The sequence below is a fragment of the Cryptomeria japonica genome, chromosome 5 (assembly GCF_030272615.1).
Source record: "Cryptomeria japonica chromosome 5, Sugi_1.0, whole genome shotgun sequence".
Classification (NCBI taxonomy): domain Eukaryota; kingdom Viridiplantae; phylum Streptophyta; class Pinopsida; order Cupressales; family Cupressaceae; genus Cryptomeria; species Cryptomeria japonica.
Genome location: NC_081409.1, coordinates 204,346,622 through 204,368,437, shown reverse-complemented (window position 1 = coordinate 204,368,437; position 21,816 = coordinate 204,346,622). Strand labels below are relative to the sequence as shown.

Genomic DNA, 21,816 nt, shown 5'->3' with positions numbered 1-21,816 from the left:
TGCAATCATCCTAAGAACACCTTTATAATCAATGCAACACCTCATTGTAACAAGACACATTATTCAAATTGTTATTGAAATGGAAAATACCCCATGTTTACTAAAATATCCATTATTTGAATTTTTTATTCACCAAAATAATCTTTATATTACTTTATGTATATAGGACCTGTTCTTTATATAAAATAACAACTATACAACTCCATTAAAACTTGAAGAATGATGGAACAATTTAGTCTTTAAGAGACTTATTTATCCCTGCATATGGTGCAAAGTTTGTAAGGCCTTTTCAACAAACCAATTCTGTTAATGTCCTGCCATCAGAATGTTCCATTATGTTAGTTTGTAGCCAACTATTAAGATTTTAAAATTGAAAACTATGTTTTCTGTAATATAAACCAAAAAAAGATTTTAAACAACGGGCATTTGGTCTAGTGGTATGATTCTCGCTTTGGGTGCGAGAGGTCCCGAGTTCGATTCTCGGAATGCCCCTTTAGATGTAAAACCCTGAATAACTGTATAAACATTTCTTAGTATAAGATCAAAGTTTGATGCACTTTTAAGCTCTTAAATGGTATCGCAGGTCTTAATACATTTTTGTATTCTGATTTTAGTCGATATCAAACTAAAGGTTGTCAAATAAACACATTATAAGCTATTATGGAGCAGTTATACTTGACGCCCTTCCCAGGAGCTGACACAAAGTAAGCGAGATCCAGTTGTAGTGCAATTCCATTATTTTGATCAAGCAAGACAACGTAAGTTACCAAGTAAATTCCAAATCTGCAAAGTTCGTCATAAGAATGCTACAAGTAGTTTAAGAATAATTGGAGTTCGTTATTATGTTTGAGACTCACTACTGAATTAAATATTTGGACAGAAGACAAATATTTATACTAAACCTTTGCACTCAAGTCAATAACTTGATACAATCGAGACATTAAGGATCCCACAGTTGAATATAGAGACAGCACTTTCAGCTCAATACATTTAAAAAAATGAGTTCTTGTCATCAAGACTCACTCTAACTCCATTACAATTTGATTATAATTCTACATGATATTGAATAAACTGGTATTGAATATTAGTATGCTTTATTCTTTCATGGTATTCGGGATTTTTGGCACTTTGTATGCAACTTTAATTTAAAACAGCTCCATCGTCCTCATGAAACGATGTGCTATGAATAACATAACTATGGAAATCTAATGACCTTAACCTAATATGCTGCTATTAATGTAGTTTTTAGTGAATACTGTAGCTAATAAGGGGACTTCTTTCATGCCCTCTCTGAAACTGGCATGGAAGTAGAGATATACAAAGAAGCAGCTTGAAGAAAAGTGCGACATGTTTACATCTATACCGTGTTCTTAAACCTCCATAATCACCCTCCAAAAGTGCCTCGTCCTTCCCTCCCATGTGGCTGGGCTTATGGAGTTGTTAAAGCCTTTTCAACAAACCAAGCTTGTTAATATCCTGCAATCAGGGTGTTCCATTAAACACTGCGCTTTGAGACATTCTGCAACAGTTCAGGTGCCTTGTCTATGCAAAGTTGATTATTGTTCATCCAAAGTACACGTATCCAAGGCTACAAGCATGGAATTTAAAGAATAACCCAATCATTGTTGAATATGTTGCATATTGTGCTGTACAGTTCTAATCAATATGAAAGACGGTTCCTTCCATATATGTATTGTAGATAAGAATTAAATAAAAAGACCATCTAAGAATAGATTTTCCATCCTAGATATAGATGAACTGGTGGAGAATGTGAGTTTTTGTAAGACAGCATTCAAAACTCATCATGGCCAAAATAAATTTTAATCATGCATTTGGATTTACCAATGCCTCAATCACAATCTAAGGTACAAAGGTACAATAAATTGATTTGTACATTATTGGTTTTAAAATTTTTTTTTTGGGATCATTAGATCTTTTAGGATTTTATTTGTGTTTGATTTTTTAATTATTTTTTATTTCTGACATATGGAACATGATTCATGACATTTTTAAGAAAATCAAAGGATATCAAAGAACTCTCTTGACATGTCTCTTTTTTTTTTTATCACCCGAAGAACATTTGTAAACAAAATAGAATAATTTATGTTATGAATATTGATATATGATACTTTAGACATAATGGACAATAATTTGACAAGTCCAAATAACATAGATTGAAAATGAATGACAAACATTGAATACCATGGAACTATATTATAGTTCAATCAAGAAGGAGAATTGTGTGCATAAATTTGCAGATATAGAATACCTTTTCATATCTTCATCATTGTTGGACATTCCATTAGACAAGTATGTCTATGCCTACGATCTAATTTTAAAATGTTCTCTGTAAGGTCTAACTTGAACGACAATTTTAAATGTCTACAATTAGAGATCAAAGAAAGTTTTCCTCCGTGAAATTTAGGAGTTAAAAAAACTATTTTTATAAACAAATTTAGATGGTGAAAAACACCTTGTGTTCTTTGGATATGAGATATCTATCTATGCACACCTCCCCACATACCTCCATGCCAAAATCTTTGCAAACATCGTAGAGTCCCTCCTTCAGCACTCCATCAACAATATGCAAACTTAGATCTATTTCATGTAACATATTTAATATTTACCAACAAAAAATAGTTGTGTAAACAATAAAAAAAGCTAACTCCCTATTGAAAGCCACACATTATCAATATGCCAAATAGTCAATGCTCTAAATCCCAAACACTTAGTACAACATCAAGCGAATCATTTACTAGTACAAGGCAATCTTGTACATTTCATTTAAAATCTATTCAAAGATATAATTTACTTGAAGCGAAATGATTTATCCACACAACTTTAACTTTGTTTAGGAATTAAAACTCCATAATTTATAAGAAAAATTTGTCAATAACCATGTCCAAGGCCGATGCTGATATAAATTCCTTTGGTTAAAATGTTGCACTTCCATTGTAACTTTTACTACCAAATCATAGACAATAGAATTTACAAGAGAGCAACACGTCCTTTACATCACCCTTGGAATCCATCACTTGTACAATGAGATCACCCTCCATGCTTTCTGGTAAGCTTAATTCATGAAGATAACAACCAAAGCACTTTAAGCTTGAATTATTAAATGTTATAAATTTTGATAGTTAAAATAGCGAGTTTAAATTTAAATGTTCCTTTGTAAAAGGAAGGTCACCAATTTTACCAAAGACTTACCGTTTTTTATATCCTTAATTTTTTGTCATTGTGTTGGAAGAACACGTAATCTGCTAAAATCCATATACATGATAATGTGTCATACATTTGGTATAATGTGTGTTGTTTTCTTAACATAATTGATATTATCTTCTAAGCTATGTCTCATGTTAGTACTATTCTGACTTAATCCAATTACATCCTCTATTCTGTGAGAGCCTTAGTAATAGATTAGTCATAAAAAACCATAATTAGATGGTAAAGGATTATCATAATATTAGTTTCTTATCTCTATATATCATGTATATAAAAGTATCAATATTTATATATATATATATATATATATATATAAAGAAGGACAATAATATAATTATTTTATTTATTTAAAAATTGTTTTATTTTAAATTAAAGTATATTTCTATTAGTTTTTAATATAAAAATATTTATTTATCTCATCCACTTTCTTTTATATATTGCTTATCCACCTCTTATCTCATCATTTACATAAAAAATATTATAATATAGTACAATTTTTTTATATAAAAAATTATCATTATTTATTTAAAATTGCATCTCAATATTGTGTTATTATATAAACATTTATGAACAATAGTACAATAATGTAATTATCCATCACTATTTCATAACTTTCTAGTTTGGAAATAAATTTACTTACCACGAGCTTTTCAATTTCCTATTTTGTGTTCACTTGGGTTTCAAATTACAATAGTGATAAGTTTTGGTCTACTTTGATGCATATATAACAATAATAAGATAGTAAAATTTAAATTTGCATATTTCTATAATCTAGAGAGATTATCATTGTATTTTAGATGATAGACATAATCCAAATATAAAACATATCATATCAAATTATAATTTTCTTACTACTAAACCTAAATTCAACTCTACAATGAAAGATCTATTATATTTCCCATAAAAATCACAATTTTTTCATTCTATTGTACCTCTAAAATTATTTTCTCTCTATAGTGATGCCAAAGACACTAATACCTTCATTAAAAATAGAAAAGATTGTGCATATATAGTTTATAACTAATGTATCAAAGTCTTAACACAATATCTACAAACATTAAAAAAAATATGTCTCTTTCTATGTATTATAAAGATTAAACTTTATTTTTATTATCTATATTAATATCTATCCTTTTTCATCAAACATACATTTATTTTATGTACATGTTTATCATAATATTTTTTAGTTTTTCTTTTCTGCATGCAAAATGTATGAGAATTTTACTATGTTAGTTATAGTATTGTTCTTAAGGTTGATCTTCACCATTCATACAAGAATTATTATTAGCATAATACAATTACTATTTTTAAATTTTGATTAGCAAATAATTTGTTCCTAAATAGCCTTCATAGTTTGATTTGTTCATTTTGAATTTCATACACCAATAAAATAAAACAAAATCTTTTTTTATTTATTTAAAAATCAAACAAGCTGACCCCACAATGCATTGATTAGTTGCAAGTAGCATGAATGTGATTCAGGTTCGAATTCCTCTTGGTCGAGCCCTCTAGATGCTGGTTGGAGAGATAAGGAGTAAAGAAGAGAGATAAGGAAGATGAAGAGATAAATAAAATACATTATTAGTCCACTTCAAAAAATATTAGAGAGAATCATTTTAACTACACAACTTATTTATGTCATTTTTAAATTAAAATGTCTATCTACTTCTTAATTTTTAACAAGTACTTAATTTTTTCACTAATATTATTAATATTGATAGTTATTTTAATTTTTCTCTAATTATCTAGTCCAATTTAGATATTCGAAGCATTAAATTAATTACTATTTATTGAAAATGATAAACTTCATATCAAGTTTTTTAAATTGAAATTGAGATATTTAATAGTAAATGTCAAAAAAACTACAAAAACTATTTTTCTAATATATTTATTTAACCAAGATAAGTGAAAGCTCCAGTACACATTACAAAGAGAAAAATTAAAAAAAAATATGCTACTCAATAATTCTATTACAACACTAAAAATGTAAATACTCATCACTACATAGTTTAATATTAACATATTTTACAAGTTAAATGCATTACTTTCATTGACTTGCCTAAATTTATGATTGTTAGATTTGACATTACTTTCAAGACTGAAGTTGAGTTTGTTCATTACAAAAAGTTAAGAATTATTTAATTTTATTTCATTATAGAACACAAAATCAAACAATCATATTAAAAGGGGTCTTTAAAAAAGATTATAATATTTAACAAATATTCATTCTAATGAACAAACTAAATTTCAATTATGCTACTCATAATTGTTGCTACTATCAATCAAATTTCATATCAGTATCAATCATAATAGCTCTATAATATTCATATGCAAAAAATTGTTGATCTCAAATTCTATCTACTATACCTCTAATTCTATCTACTATACCTCTAGATTGTTGTCGTTACTCATCTATCAACTATACAACAAATATTTTTATTAGAATATTAAAAATTTAGGTACTCAACCTACATGACTACCATACATATAATTATCAAAAAACTTTTATCTCAAACTATTGTCCAACCTACAAGTAAATTGATAACTCATAACTCACTATCAACTAGAGAACATATATTTATTGAAAAGGAAGTGCTCTCACTACTTGACATATGTTGTAATTGTAGTAATATTATATTAATATAGATGTCAACGAATCTAAGAAACAAATGTTATATTGAAAAGGAAATGCTTGTGACTACTTGACATTTTTTGTCATTGCAGTAATATTATATCAATATTGACGTCAACCAATCATGACGTGTATTCTATTATTACAATACTACAAAGACAAAATAGTCCCACCACCATATGACCCTTATTTTGTTGTTGCATATGATTTGTCCTTAATTATTGATGTTAAGTTTTGTTTTATATTTTGGACACCAGATGATATTTTCAGCTATTACTGGTAGACAAAGCAGGGTGTGTTAAGAGTTACTAAGCTATGGATATGGCCGTGGCAGCATACCCGACAACTACCATCTCAAGGCAATTTGCAGTGACCGTCAATAAGAAAGGCATTCAAATTCTGAAGAGGATTAGTGCCTGTGCATATACGAAAGGCAATGTGAATAACTCATCTTCTTCTAGTGCTCAGTTTTTTGAGGTCTCTGGGCATAGAGGTTTTCTACCAGCCGTGGATCCTCTGCCTCATCTCTCACACCCACAATTCAGTCCATGGGAAGAAACTCTGCACGATCTCCCCAAGTTGCTTGCTGCCTTCGACCATGGCCAAAAGCTCCGCCAAACTATAGAGAAATTACCACCATTTCCTTACCAAGATTTGTTACTAGGAGGGGATTCAGAGATTTGGAGAGGAATGTTGGTTTTGGCGTTCATGACACACGCTTATATATGGGGCGCTCCATCTCCAGTAAGTGTGCTTCCCAGTAAGTTGGCAGTTCCATTCTGCGAAGTTTCTTCAAGCCTGGGCATGCCTCCCGTTCTCACATATGCCACTTATACTCTCTTGAATTGGCGGATTTTGAACGAAAATTGTGCAATCGAGCTGGGAAACATAGTCTGTCTTCATAATTTCTATGGTGGTTTGGACGAAGAATGGTTTCGTCTTGTCCATGTTGATATTGAGGCCAAGGCAGGTGTAGGATTGAAGGCCGTGGTGGATGCCCATGATGCTGTTGCTCAACAAGATATGGTTCAGGTGAGAGATTCTCCTCACTCTTTTGTTTTTATCCATGCATTGTTTAAATACGTTCTTTTACTTTTTAATGATAAGAGCACCTCTGCATGCTAATGTGATGTCCTAGATTATTGTTCACATTCTATATAATAAATGAATGGTTTTTAATGGCATTTATGAGATTATTAGTCTATAAGATTAAGAATAGCATTGTCAATGGCATTTATGAGATTATTAGTCTATAAGATTAAAAATAGCATTGTTAGTTCAATTTTCAGAGATTCTTTTTATTGCAGTTTTTTCATTATAGATCTTATCAAAAACCCTGAATTCTTACTTCTTGAAATAACTCTTTTAGACTACATACTTTTAAATTATCCTTATATTATATATGAATATCTTTGTATGCATACTGTGAAAAGTTTGATTATAGTTTTAAAGACCAAATACGCGGAGAAAGTAGAAACAGGTTTTAAACTCTTCTCCTTGTGTAGAATAAGATTATATTATCGTCAGTGAAACATGGGCAAAGGCATTTAGCTAAATGCTGTACCCAATATTCTTGGATGCTTTACATATCAATGTAGAGGTTGGAGTATTGGGACTTTATCGGGTGGAGGACCTGGTTCTTTCTCCCCCTGCCATAAGGAGACTAATCAAGCTTATCTCTACTGGCATGCTGACACTTGGCTATTTTCTGAGCCATCAGTTTATCTGTAGGATTATCTACGAAGGTAGTTGGATCCATTAATAGTATTGTACTTCAAATCTATGCTACCACAAATAAGAAATGGAAAATTCTACATAAATATGAAAATATATGCATATAAATTAAAGTTTGTGAAAATAAAAATATATATTTTTTATCACTTTCAAACATTAAAAAAATAGTTGGGTATGTTCTTACTGTTTAGTCTCATGCTGTTTTTGGAGTCGGGCCCTTGCTTTTTGGGTTATGTTCATGTTTACTGCTTTTTGGGTTATGTTCATGTTTACTGCTTTTTGAGTTATGTTCATTTGACCTTTATTTTCAAGTACTATGTGTGCGACTTTGAGGGGTGACCTTGTGTCCTTCTACCCTTTTTTTGTGGATATGTGTACAGTATTTCTCTAATTAATAGATTCTGATGTATTTATCAAAAAACATTAAAAAAATGTTTTAAAAAATGGAAATCATTTTTTAAATAGATTTTAATAAAATAAATTCAAATCAAAACAAATCAAATTTAAGAAAACAAGTTGAAAATATTTTTGTTGGTGTTGATTACCAGTTTTCTTGAGTTCTTTGCATCAGTTTCACACATTAAAACATAAAACAAACTATTCATGTTTTACTTATGATAATAGAGCTTCAAATGACTTTACAAGTTTGGGCTTGACAGTCCCATGATAGAGCTTAAGAGTCTCATGATAGCGAATACTAGAATCTTTCTCACAAGGTACTATTTAAAGAACTTAATAGTATTTTTTAACAAAAAAATTCCATATGCTTTTTGAGAAAATATATAAAATAATTAACCATAAATTATGCTTGCTACTTGAGTATAAGCTCCCTATGTTTCATCTCTATTACCAAAAATACAAGGGTAAGTGTTTGTTTCCCATTATAACATGCAAAACGTCATTTTCATCAAATGGTTGTTTCTTAGTCTACCATCATGTTTTTCCCTATTATGAAAAAGTCTATGTTTTCTTGAACTATGGTTCCTTTTCCTTGTGTTTTTCTTCATTTGTGGCTTCTTTTTTCCTCTTTTCCCTCTCCTTGATGTTTTTGGTCATAAATGCTCACATTTTGATATGTTTTTGTTTTATCACCATGTTGCATACAATTTGTTGATGGTTACAATTCCTATACATTTAGTTGATAGTTACAAGATGTAGACTCATTTTTTTGTTTTGATGGTTCCATGAAAATTGAAAAAAATGGAAGGTATGTAATGAAGTTTATAAACTAATATATGTATAAGTGTGATTCATTTTCTTTTGAACATGATCATGTGCCATTTTTAATTTATTATAATTGTCACTATGTTCAATCAATGGCCCCAAGTTCAATGTTATTGAATGTAACCATGTGCCAATTTTATTTGCATAGTAGTAATCATCTAATGAAAACCATCCTTTCCATCACCCTTGGACTTGAGCTACCATGTGGAAAGGGTGCTACTGGTCCAAGGTGTCAAAAAAGAGGCCCATTTTTGGGTTGATGGGTCATAGTTCATGTAAACCAAGAGAAGTGGTGTGTCAAGGTAGCATCCAGGTTGTATTATCTATGTGGCATGCAAGTGACGCACCACCCTCTACAAAGGATGAGTTGCATTAATTGTGTGTCGTACTTTGAATGTCATTCAGCCAAGGGCATTTACTAGACATCTAATCACATTTCACTGACCTGTTTATTGCCCAATATCAAATACAAGAACCACTTAATAGTTCATTTCATCGCAAAATACACTCACTTTCCCTCCATTCTTTCACACTTGTTCTCTATTGTTTACCGCTCTAGCAACCAGAAGTGGGTTGCTTGAGGACCAAAAACCATCATTTCCTACACAACAAGATGCTCATGCACATGGAGACCTTGATGTCTTGAGAGACGCATGCTCGCCACACCTCCATTTTTGGTTGACCAACAATGAAGACACGGTTCTATAAAGGCCTTTTTAGTATTAAACTATGTTGCATGCCTACAATTCACCATGAATTGATAGGCTGCAACATAGTTCAATACAAAAGATGCTTATAAAACTTGTGTCCCTATTTGCTAGTACCATTTTATGAGGGAGAAATCTTACTGCAGAGATGATTTGAGTGTTATATGTTTGAATGCTATGAATGTTCTCTAATGCCCCCTCTACTAAGGACTGCAAGAGAGACACATCATTTTATAAAAGCCTTTTTAGTATTGAATTATGTTGCACGCCTATAGTTTACCATGAATTGATAGACTGCAACATAATTCAATACAGAAAGCACTTATAAAAATTGTAGATCCTCATTTGCTAGTACCACTTTATGAGGGAGCAATCTTATTGTAGAGATGATAAGTGTTATATGTTTGAAGGTTATGAATGTTCTTCAATGACCCCTCTACTGAGACTGCAACGAAGACACTAGATTCTACGAAAGCATTTTTAGCATTAAATTATGTTGCATGTCTACAATTCAATTTGAATTAATAGAGTTCAACATAATTCAATACTAAAAAGGTTTTGAGAACCTCATTTACCTATTTCATGTAGACATGGCATATCTCATCCAAGGTGGATGAAAATGATTTGTTTGTGTATGCAACTAGTTTGATTGTGTGGCAAAGTAGTTGGATGCCAACATGTGCATACATGACACCCCATGCGGCTACCCGAACATAGGGTGGCCCACAACTGGCCTTCCTCTCCTAAAATCCAAGTTGACTAGTGTTTAAGTCTCACCGATTTGTTATTCATTTTAGTCACATAAATATTGTTTCTTTGTTGTATCCCATATATGGCTGAATTCCCAATACAAAATGCAAGAATCAGTTAATATTTCACTTCATTGGATAAATACTATTGCTTTGTTGTCATATTTTGCATCTAATTCATTATCAATTGTTTAAATATATTATGCATCTATATCATGTGTATCCATGTACAAAGAATACAAAATATTGATCAAAGAAACATATTGGATAATGTACATCTATATGGGTATACAACTATCTACATCTTGCATCTATATCTTTATATGTATCATGTATATAAATTCTAAATTTTGTGCATCTATATTATGTACAATGCAAATTAAATTAATGATCAAAGAAACATGCCATGCACATCTATATCATGTGTATACATGTATCAATATCTTGTATCTATATCTTGTATATGTATTATTTATATAAATCCTAATTGTTGTGCATCTATATTATGTATAATGCATATTTAATTACTGATCAAAGAAACATACTCCAGATTCATTTGTATACAATCACTTGTAGGAGACAAATAATTATATAAATCAATGAATGATTATCTCATACATCTTACATATATACATTTGAAAAGAAACAAAATTATTGTATACATCACTTTGTAATTGATTTAATCAATAACATACAAATGACAATAAAATGAACCAAACTATAGATTTCATAGCCAACAAAAATTAAGTGTGCAACCCATTATATGTGTGTGTGTGGGTGTGTATGTGTTTGTGTTTCTATGCCTATGAAAGAAAGGAGGGGAAATGGGTGGGATGTGCGATGAAATAAAATCTTAAGTGGTTCTTACATTGGATATTGGGCAATGCCTTAGTATTGATTTCATTAGCATGTAGCACACGTTCATACATGTGTGTGTATATGTATGTAAAACTCTTTCGTCGAGTGCTCTATCATGATAGGACTCGAGGAAGAAGTCTCGACTAACTCTATGTCAGCACCTGTGGTAAGATGGGAGGCAAGTGTTATTCATAATGACTAGGTGTAAAGTGTGTGTATAACTACACACACACACATAAAGTTGCCAAATAGAAGCTCCTAGAAACTCAGGGCACCTTAGAAATACAAAGATTATAGTTGAGTACTATTAATAATGAAATGGTCATTTAGAAAACCATCAAATATGCATTAGAAAATAAGAGGATGAACTAAAAATATAGATAACTCAAGAAGAGATAGATATCGATTTTAAGGTTTTTGATATTGGCACCTCAAAATGAAAGGGTGATACTCAAGATTACCAACTCAGTATGCTAGCAATAGAAGTGAATACCAAAACCTAAACAATATTTTTAAATTAAAGAGAAAAGGAAGAGGACTTGGAAGGTATCAAAAGAGAATGTCCAAACATTGATGACCCTAGAAGAGTTAATGCAATCCACAAGCTTTAATGAAATTAATAAGGCCCTATAAAGAAATTGTTGAAAATTCATTTTAAGGAGGTGTATTATTTATCTTTCCTATCCTAAAGTTCCTGGAGACAACTTTGATGCTTGACACCATGTTACAAAAAGAAATAGACACAAGTTAATTTTCCCTCTCCCTAATGTTACAATTTAAAACAAAAGATACAAAAAAAAAAAATCCCAAACAAACTTAATTTTAAAAATACTTTGAAATCAACATTTGTTTCAATTTCCTATTAGGGTTAGAATACATTATTTCTAATATTCATATCAACTACATGCATCTCAACATAAACATATTCATACATTTTCATTTGTACATAACGACAACCATTTTTCATCTGCATACAAGTACAAAATACATCATATGTTCAAATACAATATACCCTATCTTTACATCAAATTATACATATAATTTGAAGAAAAATTGCTAGAAGAAAGAAAGATTCCTCATTACAATGTAGCTTTATACAATATAGACATGTGTGAAGGCATAATAGTATAACTTAAAATCTCAAAAATTGTATAACCTAGCCCCATAACCATATAACTTTAAACCCCCAAAAATGTACAACCTAGCCCCATAATCATATAACTAAAAACCCATAAAAGATAACAACCATGACCACACGGATACAAACACAAACACATTGAACATATATATAATTGCACATCCTGCCCACTTTCCCTCCTTTGTTTCACACACACACATATATCAACCATGACCACACAAACCTTACAAACTATACGGTTTCCTTGAACCACCATGAAACTTGAAACCCATTTGATAGTATCACTTAGAACCCCAAAGAACACTTTTTTTCCCCTCAGTTTTAGTGTGTTTATGAACACATTATTTATCATTGTTCATAAACATCACAAACACAAGCAAGAGAAATATCAAACGAAGGAAACTAAAGCCGACGAACCTTCAAGAAAAGATTAGAAACTACAAAACAATAAGAACAAAGCAAAGCAAATAGAGACACAAGTTTTAATGGTAGTTTTAGTGAGGAGTAGTTCCTCACCTAGATCAAATGGCACAAAAACCTAAAAACAAACCCTCCTAGTAGCCATGAAAACCTGTAAGCAACCGTCAAATGGAAGTAAGCTACATCAAAAATGAAATTATTTTTGGAGAAATACCAAACAAAATGAGGATGGCAGTTACCTTAGGTGGCAACCAGAAGACGAGGACATCGAAAATGGTGGTATGGCAAGAAAGTGTCTCTGAATACATTTAGGTCGCAATATGCACGAGCATCTTGTCGCATAGTAAATGATGGTTTGTGGTCTTTAGGCAACACACTTTTGGTTGCTAAAGCAACAAATAGTCGAGAACAAGCGTGAAAGAAATGAGGGAAAGTGGGCATGTTTTATGATGAAATGAACCATTAAGTGGTTCTTGCATTCGATATTGGGCGGTAAACAGGTCAGTGAAATGTGACGAGACGCGTAGTAAACTACAGCTCGTCCTCCGTAGAGGGTGGTAAATTGCTTGCACGCCACGCTAGATCCCTGCCTTGACACACCACTTCTCTTGGTTGATGTGCACCATGACCCGTCAACCCAAAAATGGACCCCTTTTTTGACACCTTCGACCAATTGCACCATTACATGTGGCAAATCAAGTCCAAGGTGGATAAAAAGGATTTTCCAAAAATGAGCCCTTTTTTGACACCTTGGACCAATCCCACCATTACACATGGCAGATCAAGTCCAAGGTGGATAAAAAAGATTTTCTAGGTTTGCAAAAAATCTGACTATGTGGCAAAGTAGCTGGATGCCAACATGCATGTATATTATGGCAGTCCACATGACGGTTCGAACTTAAAATGCCCCACTTCTGACCCCTCGACCGTAATACCTAATTGTGAGTATGTTTTAATTCTAAACAAACAAAACATTTATTGTGGAATTGCTGATTTGAGGAAGGCATGGCAAAATAAGGGGAATACATCAACAATCAAAAAGGTCAAAGGAGATTCAAGGTTGTGTGAGTAAAGGACATTGTTGCTTGGACGTGACCTTTGTCATTGTTTTAAAATAAATCTATTGGGCTTTTGCCTCATTTCCTAGCCGCGGCTAATACTAGTGTGAGTTCCTCCGCGAGCACTATTTTCTTTGGCGTGAAAGTGTAAAAAAATCAAAGTCTCATCTTTCTTTAATTTTCACATTGGACATGGGAGCCTCAATCTTTTGGCAGATGCTCTCTTCTTTTGGTGCAAGGAGACAAAATAAAAGAAATTGGGTTTCATCATAGTAGACTAGCGTGGATACTAAAAATGAGAGTTTGATTATTGGTTTTGCTGGACGTGAGCACTGGTGGGGATCGCAGCCTATTCATACAGATTGGGACAATTATTAAGTCGGCGCTGGAACTCTTTCTCTACAACAGTGATAATAACCTTGCTATAGTCATGCATCTCTGGGTATTTCTGGTGTGAGAGTTGTGGTTTGGAAAGGGAAGACTCAGCCTTGAAGCAGATTGAAGACTCACAACAGTCCCTTATTGCATTACCTGCAAAATTAATTGAACCTGGAGACAAGGTATCTTAAAACAGTGAATTCTCTGCCATAATAAATAAGAAATGGGCAGCAATTTATGAAGTTCAGATTTATATATTTGTGTGGTGTAATTTGATGGAATTATTTGTTCAACTTCACAAGTTTATGAATCGTCTGTAAGCACAACACCTATCACAAATGAAAATCAAATCAGGTAAGAATACTTTGTTCAACAACCTGAGAATTGTATGATGCACGCAAGATTATGTTACAAATGAGTACAATAAATTCTTATAAAATGGATGAATGAAACCTTAGATGCAAACTCTAAAACAAGATTAAATTAACTAGTGTTAAGTGTCACAATCAATTTGAATAAGACTACTTGAGCTATTATTAATCTAATCTAACAAAAGATTAAAAGCACTCAAATTTAATTTAAATGAATAACATAATAAGAAACTATAGAATTAATTAGATATTGTCGACTCCAACATAATTTGCCATATGCTACTGTTACTGAAATTATGCTCTTTTTATATTAGTTCAATCTCTGTTATAACATTGAAGTGAGTTCTGAATTGATTATTATCTATTAATAAAATCAATGCATTCTTCTTTCCATGAATGAATACCAAACGTCATGAATGTTGTGTGAAATCTCTGCTAGTTGATGTTATATGAAACGATTATAATCTGAAACAATATCTCTGTAATCAAACAACCTTTAATCTTCTGTATCATGCATACTGTTTGACAAATTGTTGTCGGGAAAGAGTGCAAAAATTTGGGTAGAAACAGGGGTAGAGCATTACAATGTCTGATGGTATTATGTTTCCTTGTTTCGTGGTTTGTGCATATGCATATCTCTGATTCTATTGCAGTCCCTTTCAAATATTTTTCTTTCTTGCATGTTGTAAACTTTGCTTCTCGATGGAGTGGGCAGCAATCAGGTTGGCCAGGTATCCAATCATCTCATTAAAAACATTTTTTCATTTTTCTTCTAGTGTAAGTTTTCCTTGCCCTCACTCATTCAATATTGCAAATTTCATCATCGCTTACGAGGGCTCACCCTTGATTCATATATTTGAAAATTGTGCATAGAGTTGTACTCACACCTATAACTCATTGCCTTAACAATACCATATCTCAAGTGAGCCTATGTTTGACAAATTTTTAGAGGGTTAATGCTGTGAGATCACAAGCTGCATATGTGCCTCAAATGTTTAAGGAGATTCATGATTAAGTTATGTAATCTTATATCTAACTAAAGTTGCATATATGCATATGCTTGTGTGAAATTTGCTTATTGTGAGGTCTAGAAGGCCTATTCATGGTTGGAATCGGGGCAAGGAAATCAAGGACTATAATTTAGAGCTGAAAAACATAGAGACTATATTGTGATATATAAGCGTCCTAGACAGGACTGTGTTTGTGGAAATATCTACCAACAATATAGATGCAGAACTTGGAATTCGAACTAAAAAGAGACCATCTTGCCTTTTTGTTTCAAAACTATTTATTCTTGGGCTTTAGAGAACTTTGCTATGTATAATTTTCTATTATTATGTGCTTCTATTACAAAAGGCAAGAGAGGAAAATTATATGTTGTATTGTCTTGGATAGAGAAATGGAAAGTGTAATCTAGGTTGCATTTTCTTCGTCTAAAATTTAGGAGAGAATGAAATTGTGTGTCGCATCCTTCTCCATACTATAGGAGAACAATTGGGTGTTGTATTTCAAGATTAGAGGTAAAAGGAAAGGAACATAGAAGCATAGGACAAACAAGGGAGATATGTAGGAGCAAGGGAAAATTGCATCTATATCTAAGGTCTTGATTGAATGGAACAAGGAGCAGAGTGTACCCATTTTATTTTGTGTAACTCACTGTATATGCTAATTTATAGATCACCAGAAAATACTCCATAGGACCACAAACATATAATAACACTTGATTTGTGACCATTTAGCGACAACGCCTAAACTATGAAAGATAATTGATAACAAGCTAATACCAAGCCTAGTGTAAGTTAAATATACAAGATTTCCAAACAATTGATGATAGAGCGGTATTCACTTGAGGAGATATATCTGATCGAGACAATTGTAGTCCTATTTCCTTGGGTGTTTGCACGGGATAACAAGCCATCATTGAAAATTTCTTGAACAATTTAATAGAATATTTCATTTGAGCTACAAGTATGTAATGTTTTTGTTTCCTATAACTCCAAGCCAAGAAAATAGTGCATAAGCCTAAGATCAGTCATGTCAAACAATTTTTTAAGATTATTCTTTGTTGTATCAACGAACATCCTTGAATTGACTATGATGACTAGGTCTTTAATATTTACAATAAGTATCCCCCATTGCTCTTCGAGGTCAAGATTCAAATCATGTGGACTCAAAATCCATGTTACACAAGATGTTCATCAACATTGATTATAGACGAATTTAAACCATCTGGTACATTTCTTCTTGACTGAACAATGCTTCCACAAAACCTTTATCATGCATGCAAGTATGCAATGCATGGATGGTAAAACAATGCATTACAAAATACAATAATAAAAAAAAGATGATTGGTTGTTATTGCAATATATTCATCACGAACTCTCTCAAATGTAACAAATGGCCAACTTTAACAATGCTGAATTTATTATGAAAGAGGGAAAATTCATAAGTCCCCTGTTGAGTCCCATAATAATTATAGTTCAAATTGTTCTACTAAGTGTAGTGAATTTTCTGGTCACTGCAGGTTCATTCAAGTTTGACAAAAATGGCCGATACCTTGAAAATCATTCAAAAGACATTGAGTCGAATGGGAGAGAAATGTGATCCTGACATATATTACTATCGGATTAGGAAGTACATGTCAGGCTGGCGAGGTAATCCAGCACTTCCAAATGGAATGTTTTATGAGGGTGTGTGGAGTGACTCCAAATTTTTCTATGGAGTAACAGGGGCTCAATCATCTATAGTTCCAGCTTTTGATGCTGCTTTAGGAGTTGCTCATGCTTGTGGTCCTCTTTCAGACTATTTGCAGGTATCTTGATCTCGATCCTAAAGGTAATAATTGTCTCATTGATCAAATCTCAGATGCCCTTTTGATTGGGCTATTTATCTTGACCAAAATCAATACCAGATTGATTTGTGTCTAAAATATCTATAATTCAATTGTTCCATCTTTTGTTGCATGGATTGCTTCAATCTTTATGCTCTAAGTCTGGTCATTTCTTCAGGTGATGCATTTGCACATGCCCGTGCCCCATCGTTCTTACATTCAACAGATTGAGAATGGCCCTTCAATACGATCATTTGTAACTGCTCATATGTCAGAGCTGGGCGAGTGCTATGATACATGCTTGACTGAGCTTTTCAGGTTTAGGGTTCTTCACATGAAGTATGCCTCAGCGTATATCACCCAACCAGGTAAAAAATCTCAAAAAGAGGAAAGAGGAACTGGGGGAACAGATTTTATTCCTTACTTGCTTCAAAATGCAACAACTACAAAAGAACACCTTATGAGTGCTAATGAAGTTTGAAGGAAGGTTCCTCATCCGGTTGACTGGTGAATTTTGCAAAGCAAAGTTTCCAATAAATGTATGCATATTGATTGATTCTTGGTAACTATAATCTGTTTCTCTCAAATAATATGCATAGTGTCTTGAACATCCGGACACTACTGTCTTTCCAACGCTCTCTTGCACTTTACTTGGATCTCCCAAGGAGAACCAGTTCAAACTTGAAAATAAATTTGAAACTGATGGTATCAATATCTTACTCTGCACAATTTAAGAGACGAGTGCCTATGAATGCAAAAGTTTAAATTATATTAAGATAAAATAAGATTTCACACAAAAGGATGAACTGTTCAGATCAGTACCAGTTCTGTGCTTGTGTCTAGTGAGACCTATTGTTAATTTTTGTTTTTAAAGAAACCATTGTACATACCCTGATTCCACGCTTCCCAGATTAGATTAATTTTGAGTTGTGCATCTGTAGAGTGTAGACCCTTGTTCAAAAAGCATGTCAGTTCGTCATATTCTTTCTTTATATAACTAGCAGTTGCAGGAGTAGTGCCTGCAACGGTTCGCCGATAGGCGAGGCTTGCACTGTGGGCTGAATTGTTAGAGTGGAATGAAATAAGAAAAGGTAAAATGGAGCAATCTGTTGGAAGAAGTTGCAGAATATATCATTTAAGGAGAAAGTGTTTTGTGAACTGTGAAATGCTTATATACACGGAAACTGTGTCGAAGAATGAATCCTGCAGGGGGGGAAGCAAGGAAATGGAGTGAGCAAGACTTTGCAATCAATTGTTAAAAAAAGTTGTAGATTATACATTGAAAAAGAATGAAAATTTGAAGGCGTAGGGAAGAGGCTCGCTTAAATGTTGGTTACCTTAGATAAAATGACTCTATTTTGCAGCGCGAAAGATCGCGGAAAGAGCGAAAGTGAGCGATGTGTTGCACCAATGAATTTCTGAAAACGAAAAGCGAGGAAATAACTTAGAAGGTATGGTAAACGGTAAAAGCATTATATTTTTGGGGAACAGAAAATCCATAATGAAGATTAAAGAAACTTGAATGTAATGTTACCTGCATGGGGTATATATTTGCATTGTTTATATGAAGTTGTTCCAATCTGTTGGTTTAGTTCCGCTGCGTAATAGCAAAGAGATCAGTTTGAACAGCATCGGAAAGACATTCTGTTATCCAACTGCAGGAAATTGCAATTGTTGAATTATTTTAATCAAAGTAAAAGAGTTTGTGCTATATTGGAAACGGTGGCATTAGAGTAAAACAGTTAGACATGCTGCAGAAATCATTAGAACTAAGAGGAAAGAAGGAAACAAAACTGGTAACTCTTAAAATGGAAGTCAAAGAGAGTAGGAGCACTTTTTTTTCTTTTGTGAGAGTTATCGGTGGGAGATAGTGGTGATCAGTAACGTGCTTCTGTAAATGTATGAGTCTTAGGTATGGGCAATTTTAAAAAACCAAGTGCAACCTAGAAAGCAGCATGTAATATTGTGTAGTGAATAATCAAATACTATTAAAATAGATGCAAAGAACAGTAAAGAGTGTAGAGCAAGTTAAAAATACCTGGTAGAGTTGGATCGCTATTTGATAAGGTTATCTGCTTAGTATGAGCATAGCAAAGAAGGCCATAGCAAAAAATGGAAGATGCATTAAACGAGAAGCAAGCTGGAGGTGAAAGAGGCATGCAATGTCAGTGTTAATATATGTAAAAATGTTTGTGAAAAGAAATGGAAACAAAACGTAGGTTGAGGTGTACGTACAAGAGGTGGCATGAAAATTGTAATTATTAATTTGTATTGATAACATTCATGTTGCAGAAAATGAATAAAATAAAGAGAAAAGAAATGAAAAGTGATGCAAATGAAACATGGAAGAGTTAGAAATGAGAAGTCTTTACCTTTGTAGTGTCTGTATGCTGTTCAAAATGCAAGCGCTGCAGCAGGGTATATAGAATTCGAGAGAAGACGCATGCGACCCTGTAACAGTGCCTAGGTAGCAGGAAAGATATCCAACAATATACCTTGCGAAACTGAAGGGAGAGCATAAATGAATTGAGGACAACTTTATTGTTGTAAAAGAGGAGGGAATTACCGATTTAGAAAAGCTAAATTATTAGGACAGCAATGATTGTAAATAGAGAGAGCTGTTTATGAAATCGAGCAAGTAAAAGTGAACTTGGATTGCTAAGAATGGACCCAAATAAAATAGGAAGGAATGTACTTGCACTATTTGTAGAGGTTAAAATAATTGATACAGCATCTCTAGAAGAAAAAAAGTTTGAAATTGTACATACCTAATTCTGCTCCAATGAAATGGAGTGGCAGAGGAGGAGAATAATGTTGTAACTGAGCGACCCAATGTAGGAAAAATGGAATCATGGGCAGTTTGTATTAAATTCTTTCTTACTGGTGAGAAGAAGAGTAAATTAAAATTCATCAAACCAAAATGGACAGCCTGATAGAAGTAGATAGCTAAACCTTTTGTAGGGATGGAAGGGGAAAGTGGTTGGTGGAATCTTTAAATGTGAAATGTGCAGGCAAAGAGAAGGCAACATACAACATTGTTGGAATACCTAACGATGAAAGGAAAACCTTGAATGTTGATGTGTGTAAAAAGTGCAAGTGGAGAGACGAAAGCCTTTAATGGGGGTGTGTGTTTGAACAACAAGCAATGGAAGAACACGCAAAATGGCACCTGCAAGAAAAGGAGTGACGTTATTTATCAAATGCATAGTAAAAATGAAGAGAGTGGAGGAAGCTAAAAGGCAATTGGTGGAGTGCAAGCGAAAGTCACTATTGGCATACCTGATGTTGTTGCTGATTAGAGTGGATGATTGGGATGCGATGAAGAAATCCGATTGCATAGAGTGCCAATCTGTTTTCTTCTTTCTTCCTAATAGTAGTATAAGCATTGCTTTGTAATTTTGAGTACATTTCAAAAGTGAAAGGTGGATCAATTCTTAGATCTTGAAGTGTTTTTACTCGTGAGATAGCAGTGAAGGTAAGCCCCTGTTTTTCAGTCTTTCCAATATCTATTGTTGCCTTGTCCAAAGTGAGGCCTTGGGATTTGTGAATAGTTAGAGCCCAAGCCATTGCAAGGGGGAGCTGAGTGCGGCTAGCTTGAGTATTAGGAGCAATAGGCACAAATTTTGGATTTGCATTGTCCCAAGGAGGTCCAGTATAATTTTTGAACTCAACAACTACATACTTTGGCAAGTCAGGAGGTTTAGAATCTATATCATAAACAATGGATTTGATTTGTCCTAATGAGCCATTGACCAAGCCAGCTTGTATCCATAGATTAGCAATCAACATTACTTGTTCATTGAGCGAGAGGAGTATTCTAAAGAGAGTTGTTCATCATTATCATATGCAATGGTAGTTTGCCTTGGAACTTGGGCAAGACATCGTGCAATAGGCAAGTGCAATTGTTTTAACATTTTAGTATTGTGGTGTTTTGCTGATGCATTTGTGGCAAATAAATGAATTGAATAGTCAAATTGTTTGTTATCATCAATAGCTAGTTCAATGGAGGAGCGAGACATAAGAGCTTCCCAATCTGTTTGGAGTGCATTGGCATTTCTAATGTTTTGCAAGATTGCACGAAATTGTTGTTGTATATTTGAGGTGCCTTGTTGTCAGAAACTTGTATCCAAGGTTACCACAGTTTGGAAAGAGCGCCATAATGCTAGGGTTGTAGAATGTGATGCATACAAGGGCTTGTCCATGACAGGAGGCAGCTGGCCAAGGTCACCTACAAGGATTACTGAGATACTTCCAAAGGGTTCATGTTGTTGGTGAGGGAATGCTTGACGTAATCTGTTGCCAATTTTCAAAAGCAATTTAGGACCCAAAAAGCTCATCCCATCAATTAGAATATATTGTAATTGTTTGTATTGTTCTTGGAAGAACATTAAAGATTGGCTAGTCAAAGGCTGCATATCTCTAAGAGGGATGCGTAGGGCAACGTGGATTGTTGTTGCTTGGATATTATATGCAGATACGCCGATGGGGGCAA

General features: G+C 33.2%; 1 protein-coding gene and 1 non-coding gene across 2 annotated transcripts; both read left to right on the top strand.

The window, feature by feature from the left end:
- The first annotated feature begins 420 nt into the window (after nt 1-420).
- TRNAP-UGG (transfer RNA proline (anticodon UGG)) lies at nt 421-492 on the top strand. Its single transcript has one exon. It is a non-coding gene; the product is annotated as a tRNA-Pro (tRNA).
- Nucleotides 493-6,164: 5,672 nt separating this feature from the next.
- On the top strand, nt 6,165-18,060 carry LOC131075029 (uncharacterized). Its single transcript, XM_058011815.2, has 3 exons — nt 6,165-6,889; nt 17,019-17,306; nt 17,503-18,060. Exons 1-3 carry the CDS (start codon nt 6,173-6,175, stop codon nt 17,803-17,805), a joined length of 1,308 nt encoding a protein of 435 aa, XP_057867798.2. The 5' UTR covers nt 6,165-6,172; the 3' UTR covers nt 17,806-18,060.
- Nucleotides 18,061-21,816: the final 3,756 nt, after the last annotated feature.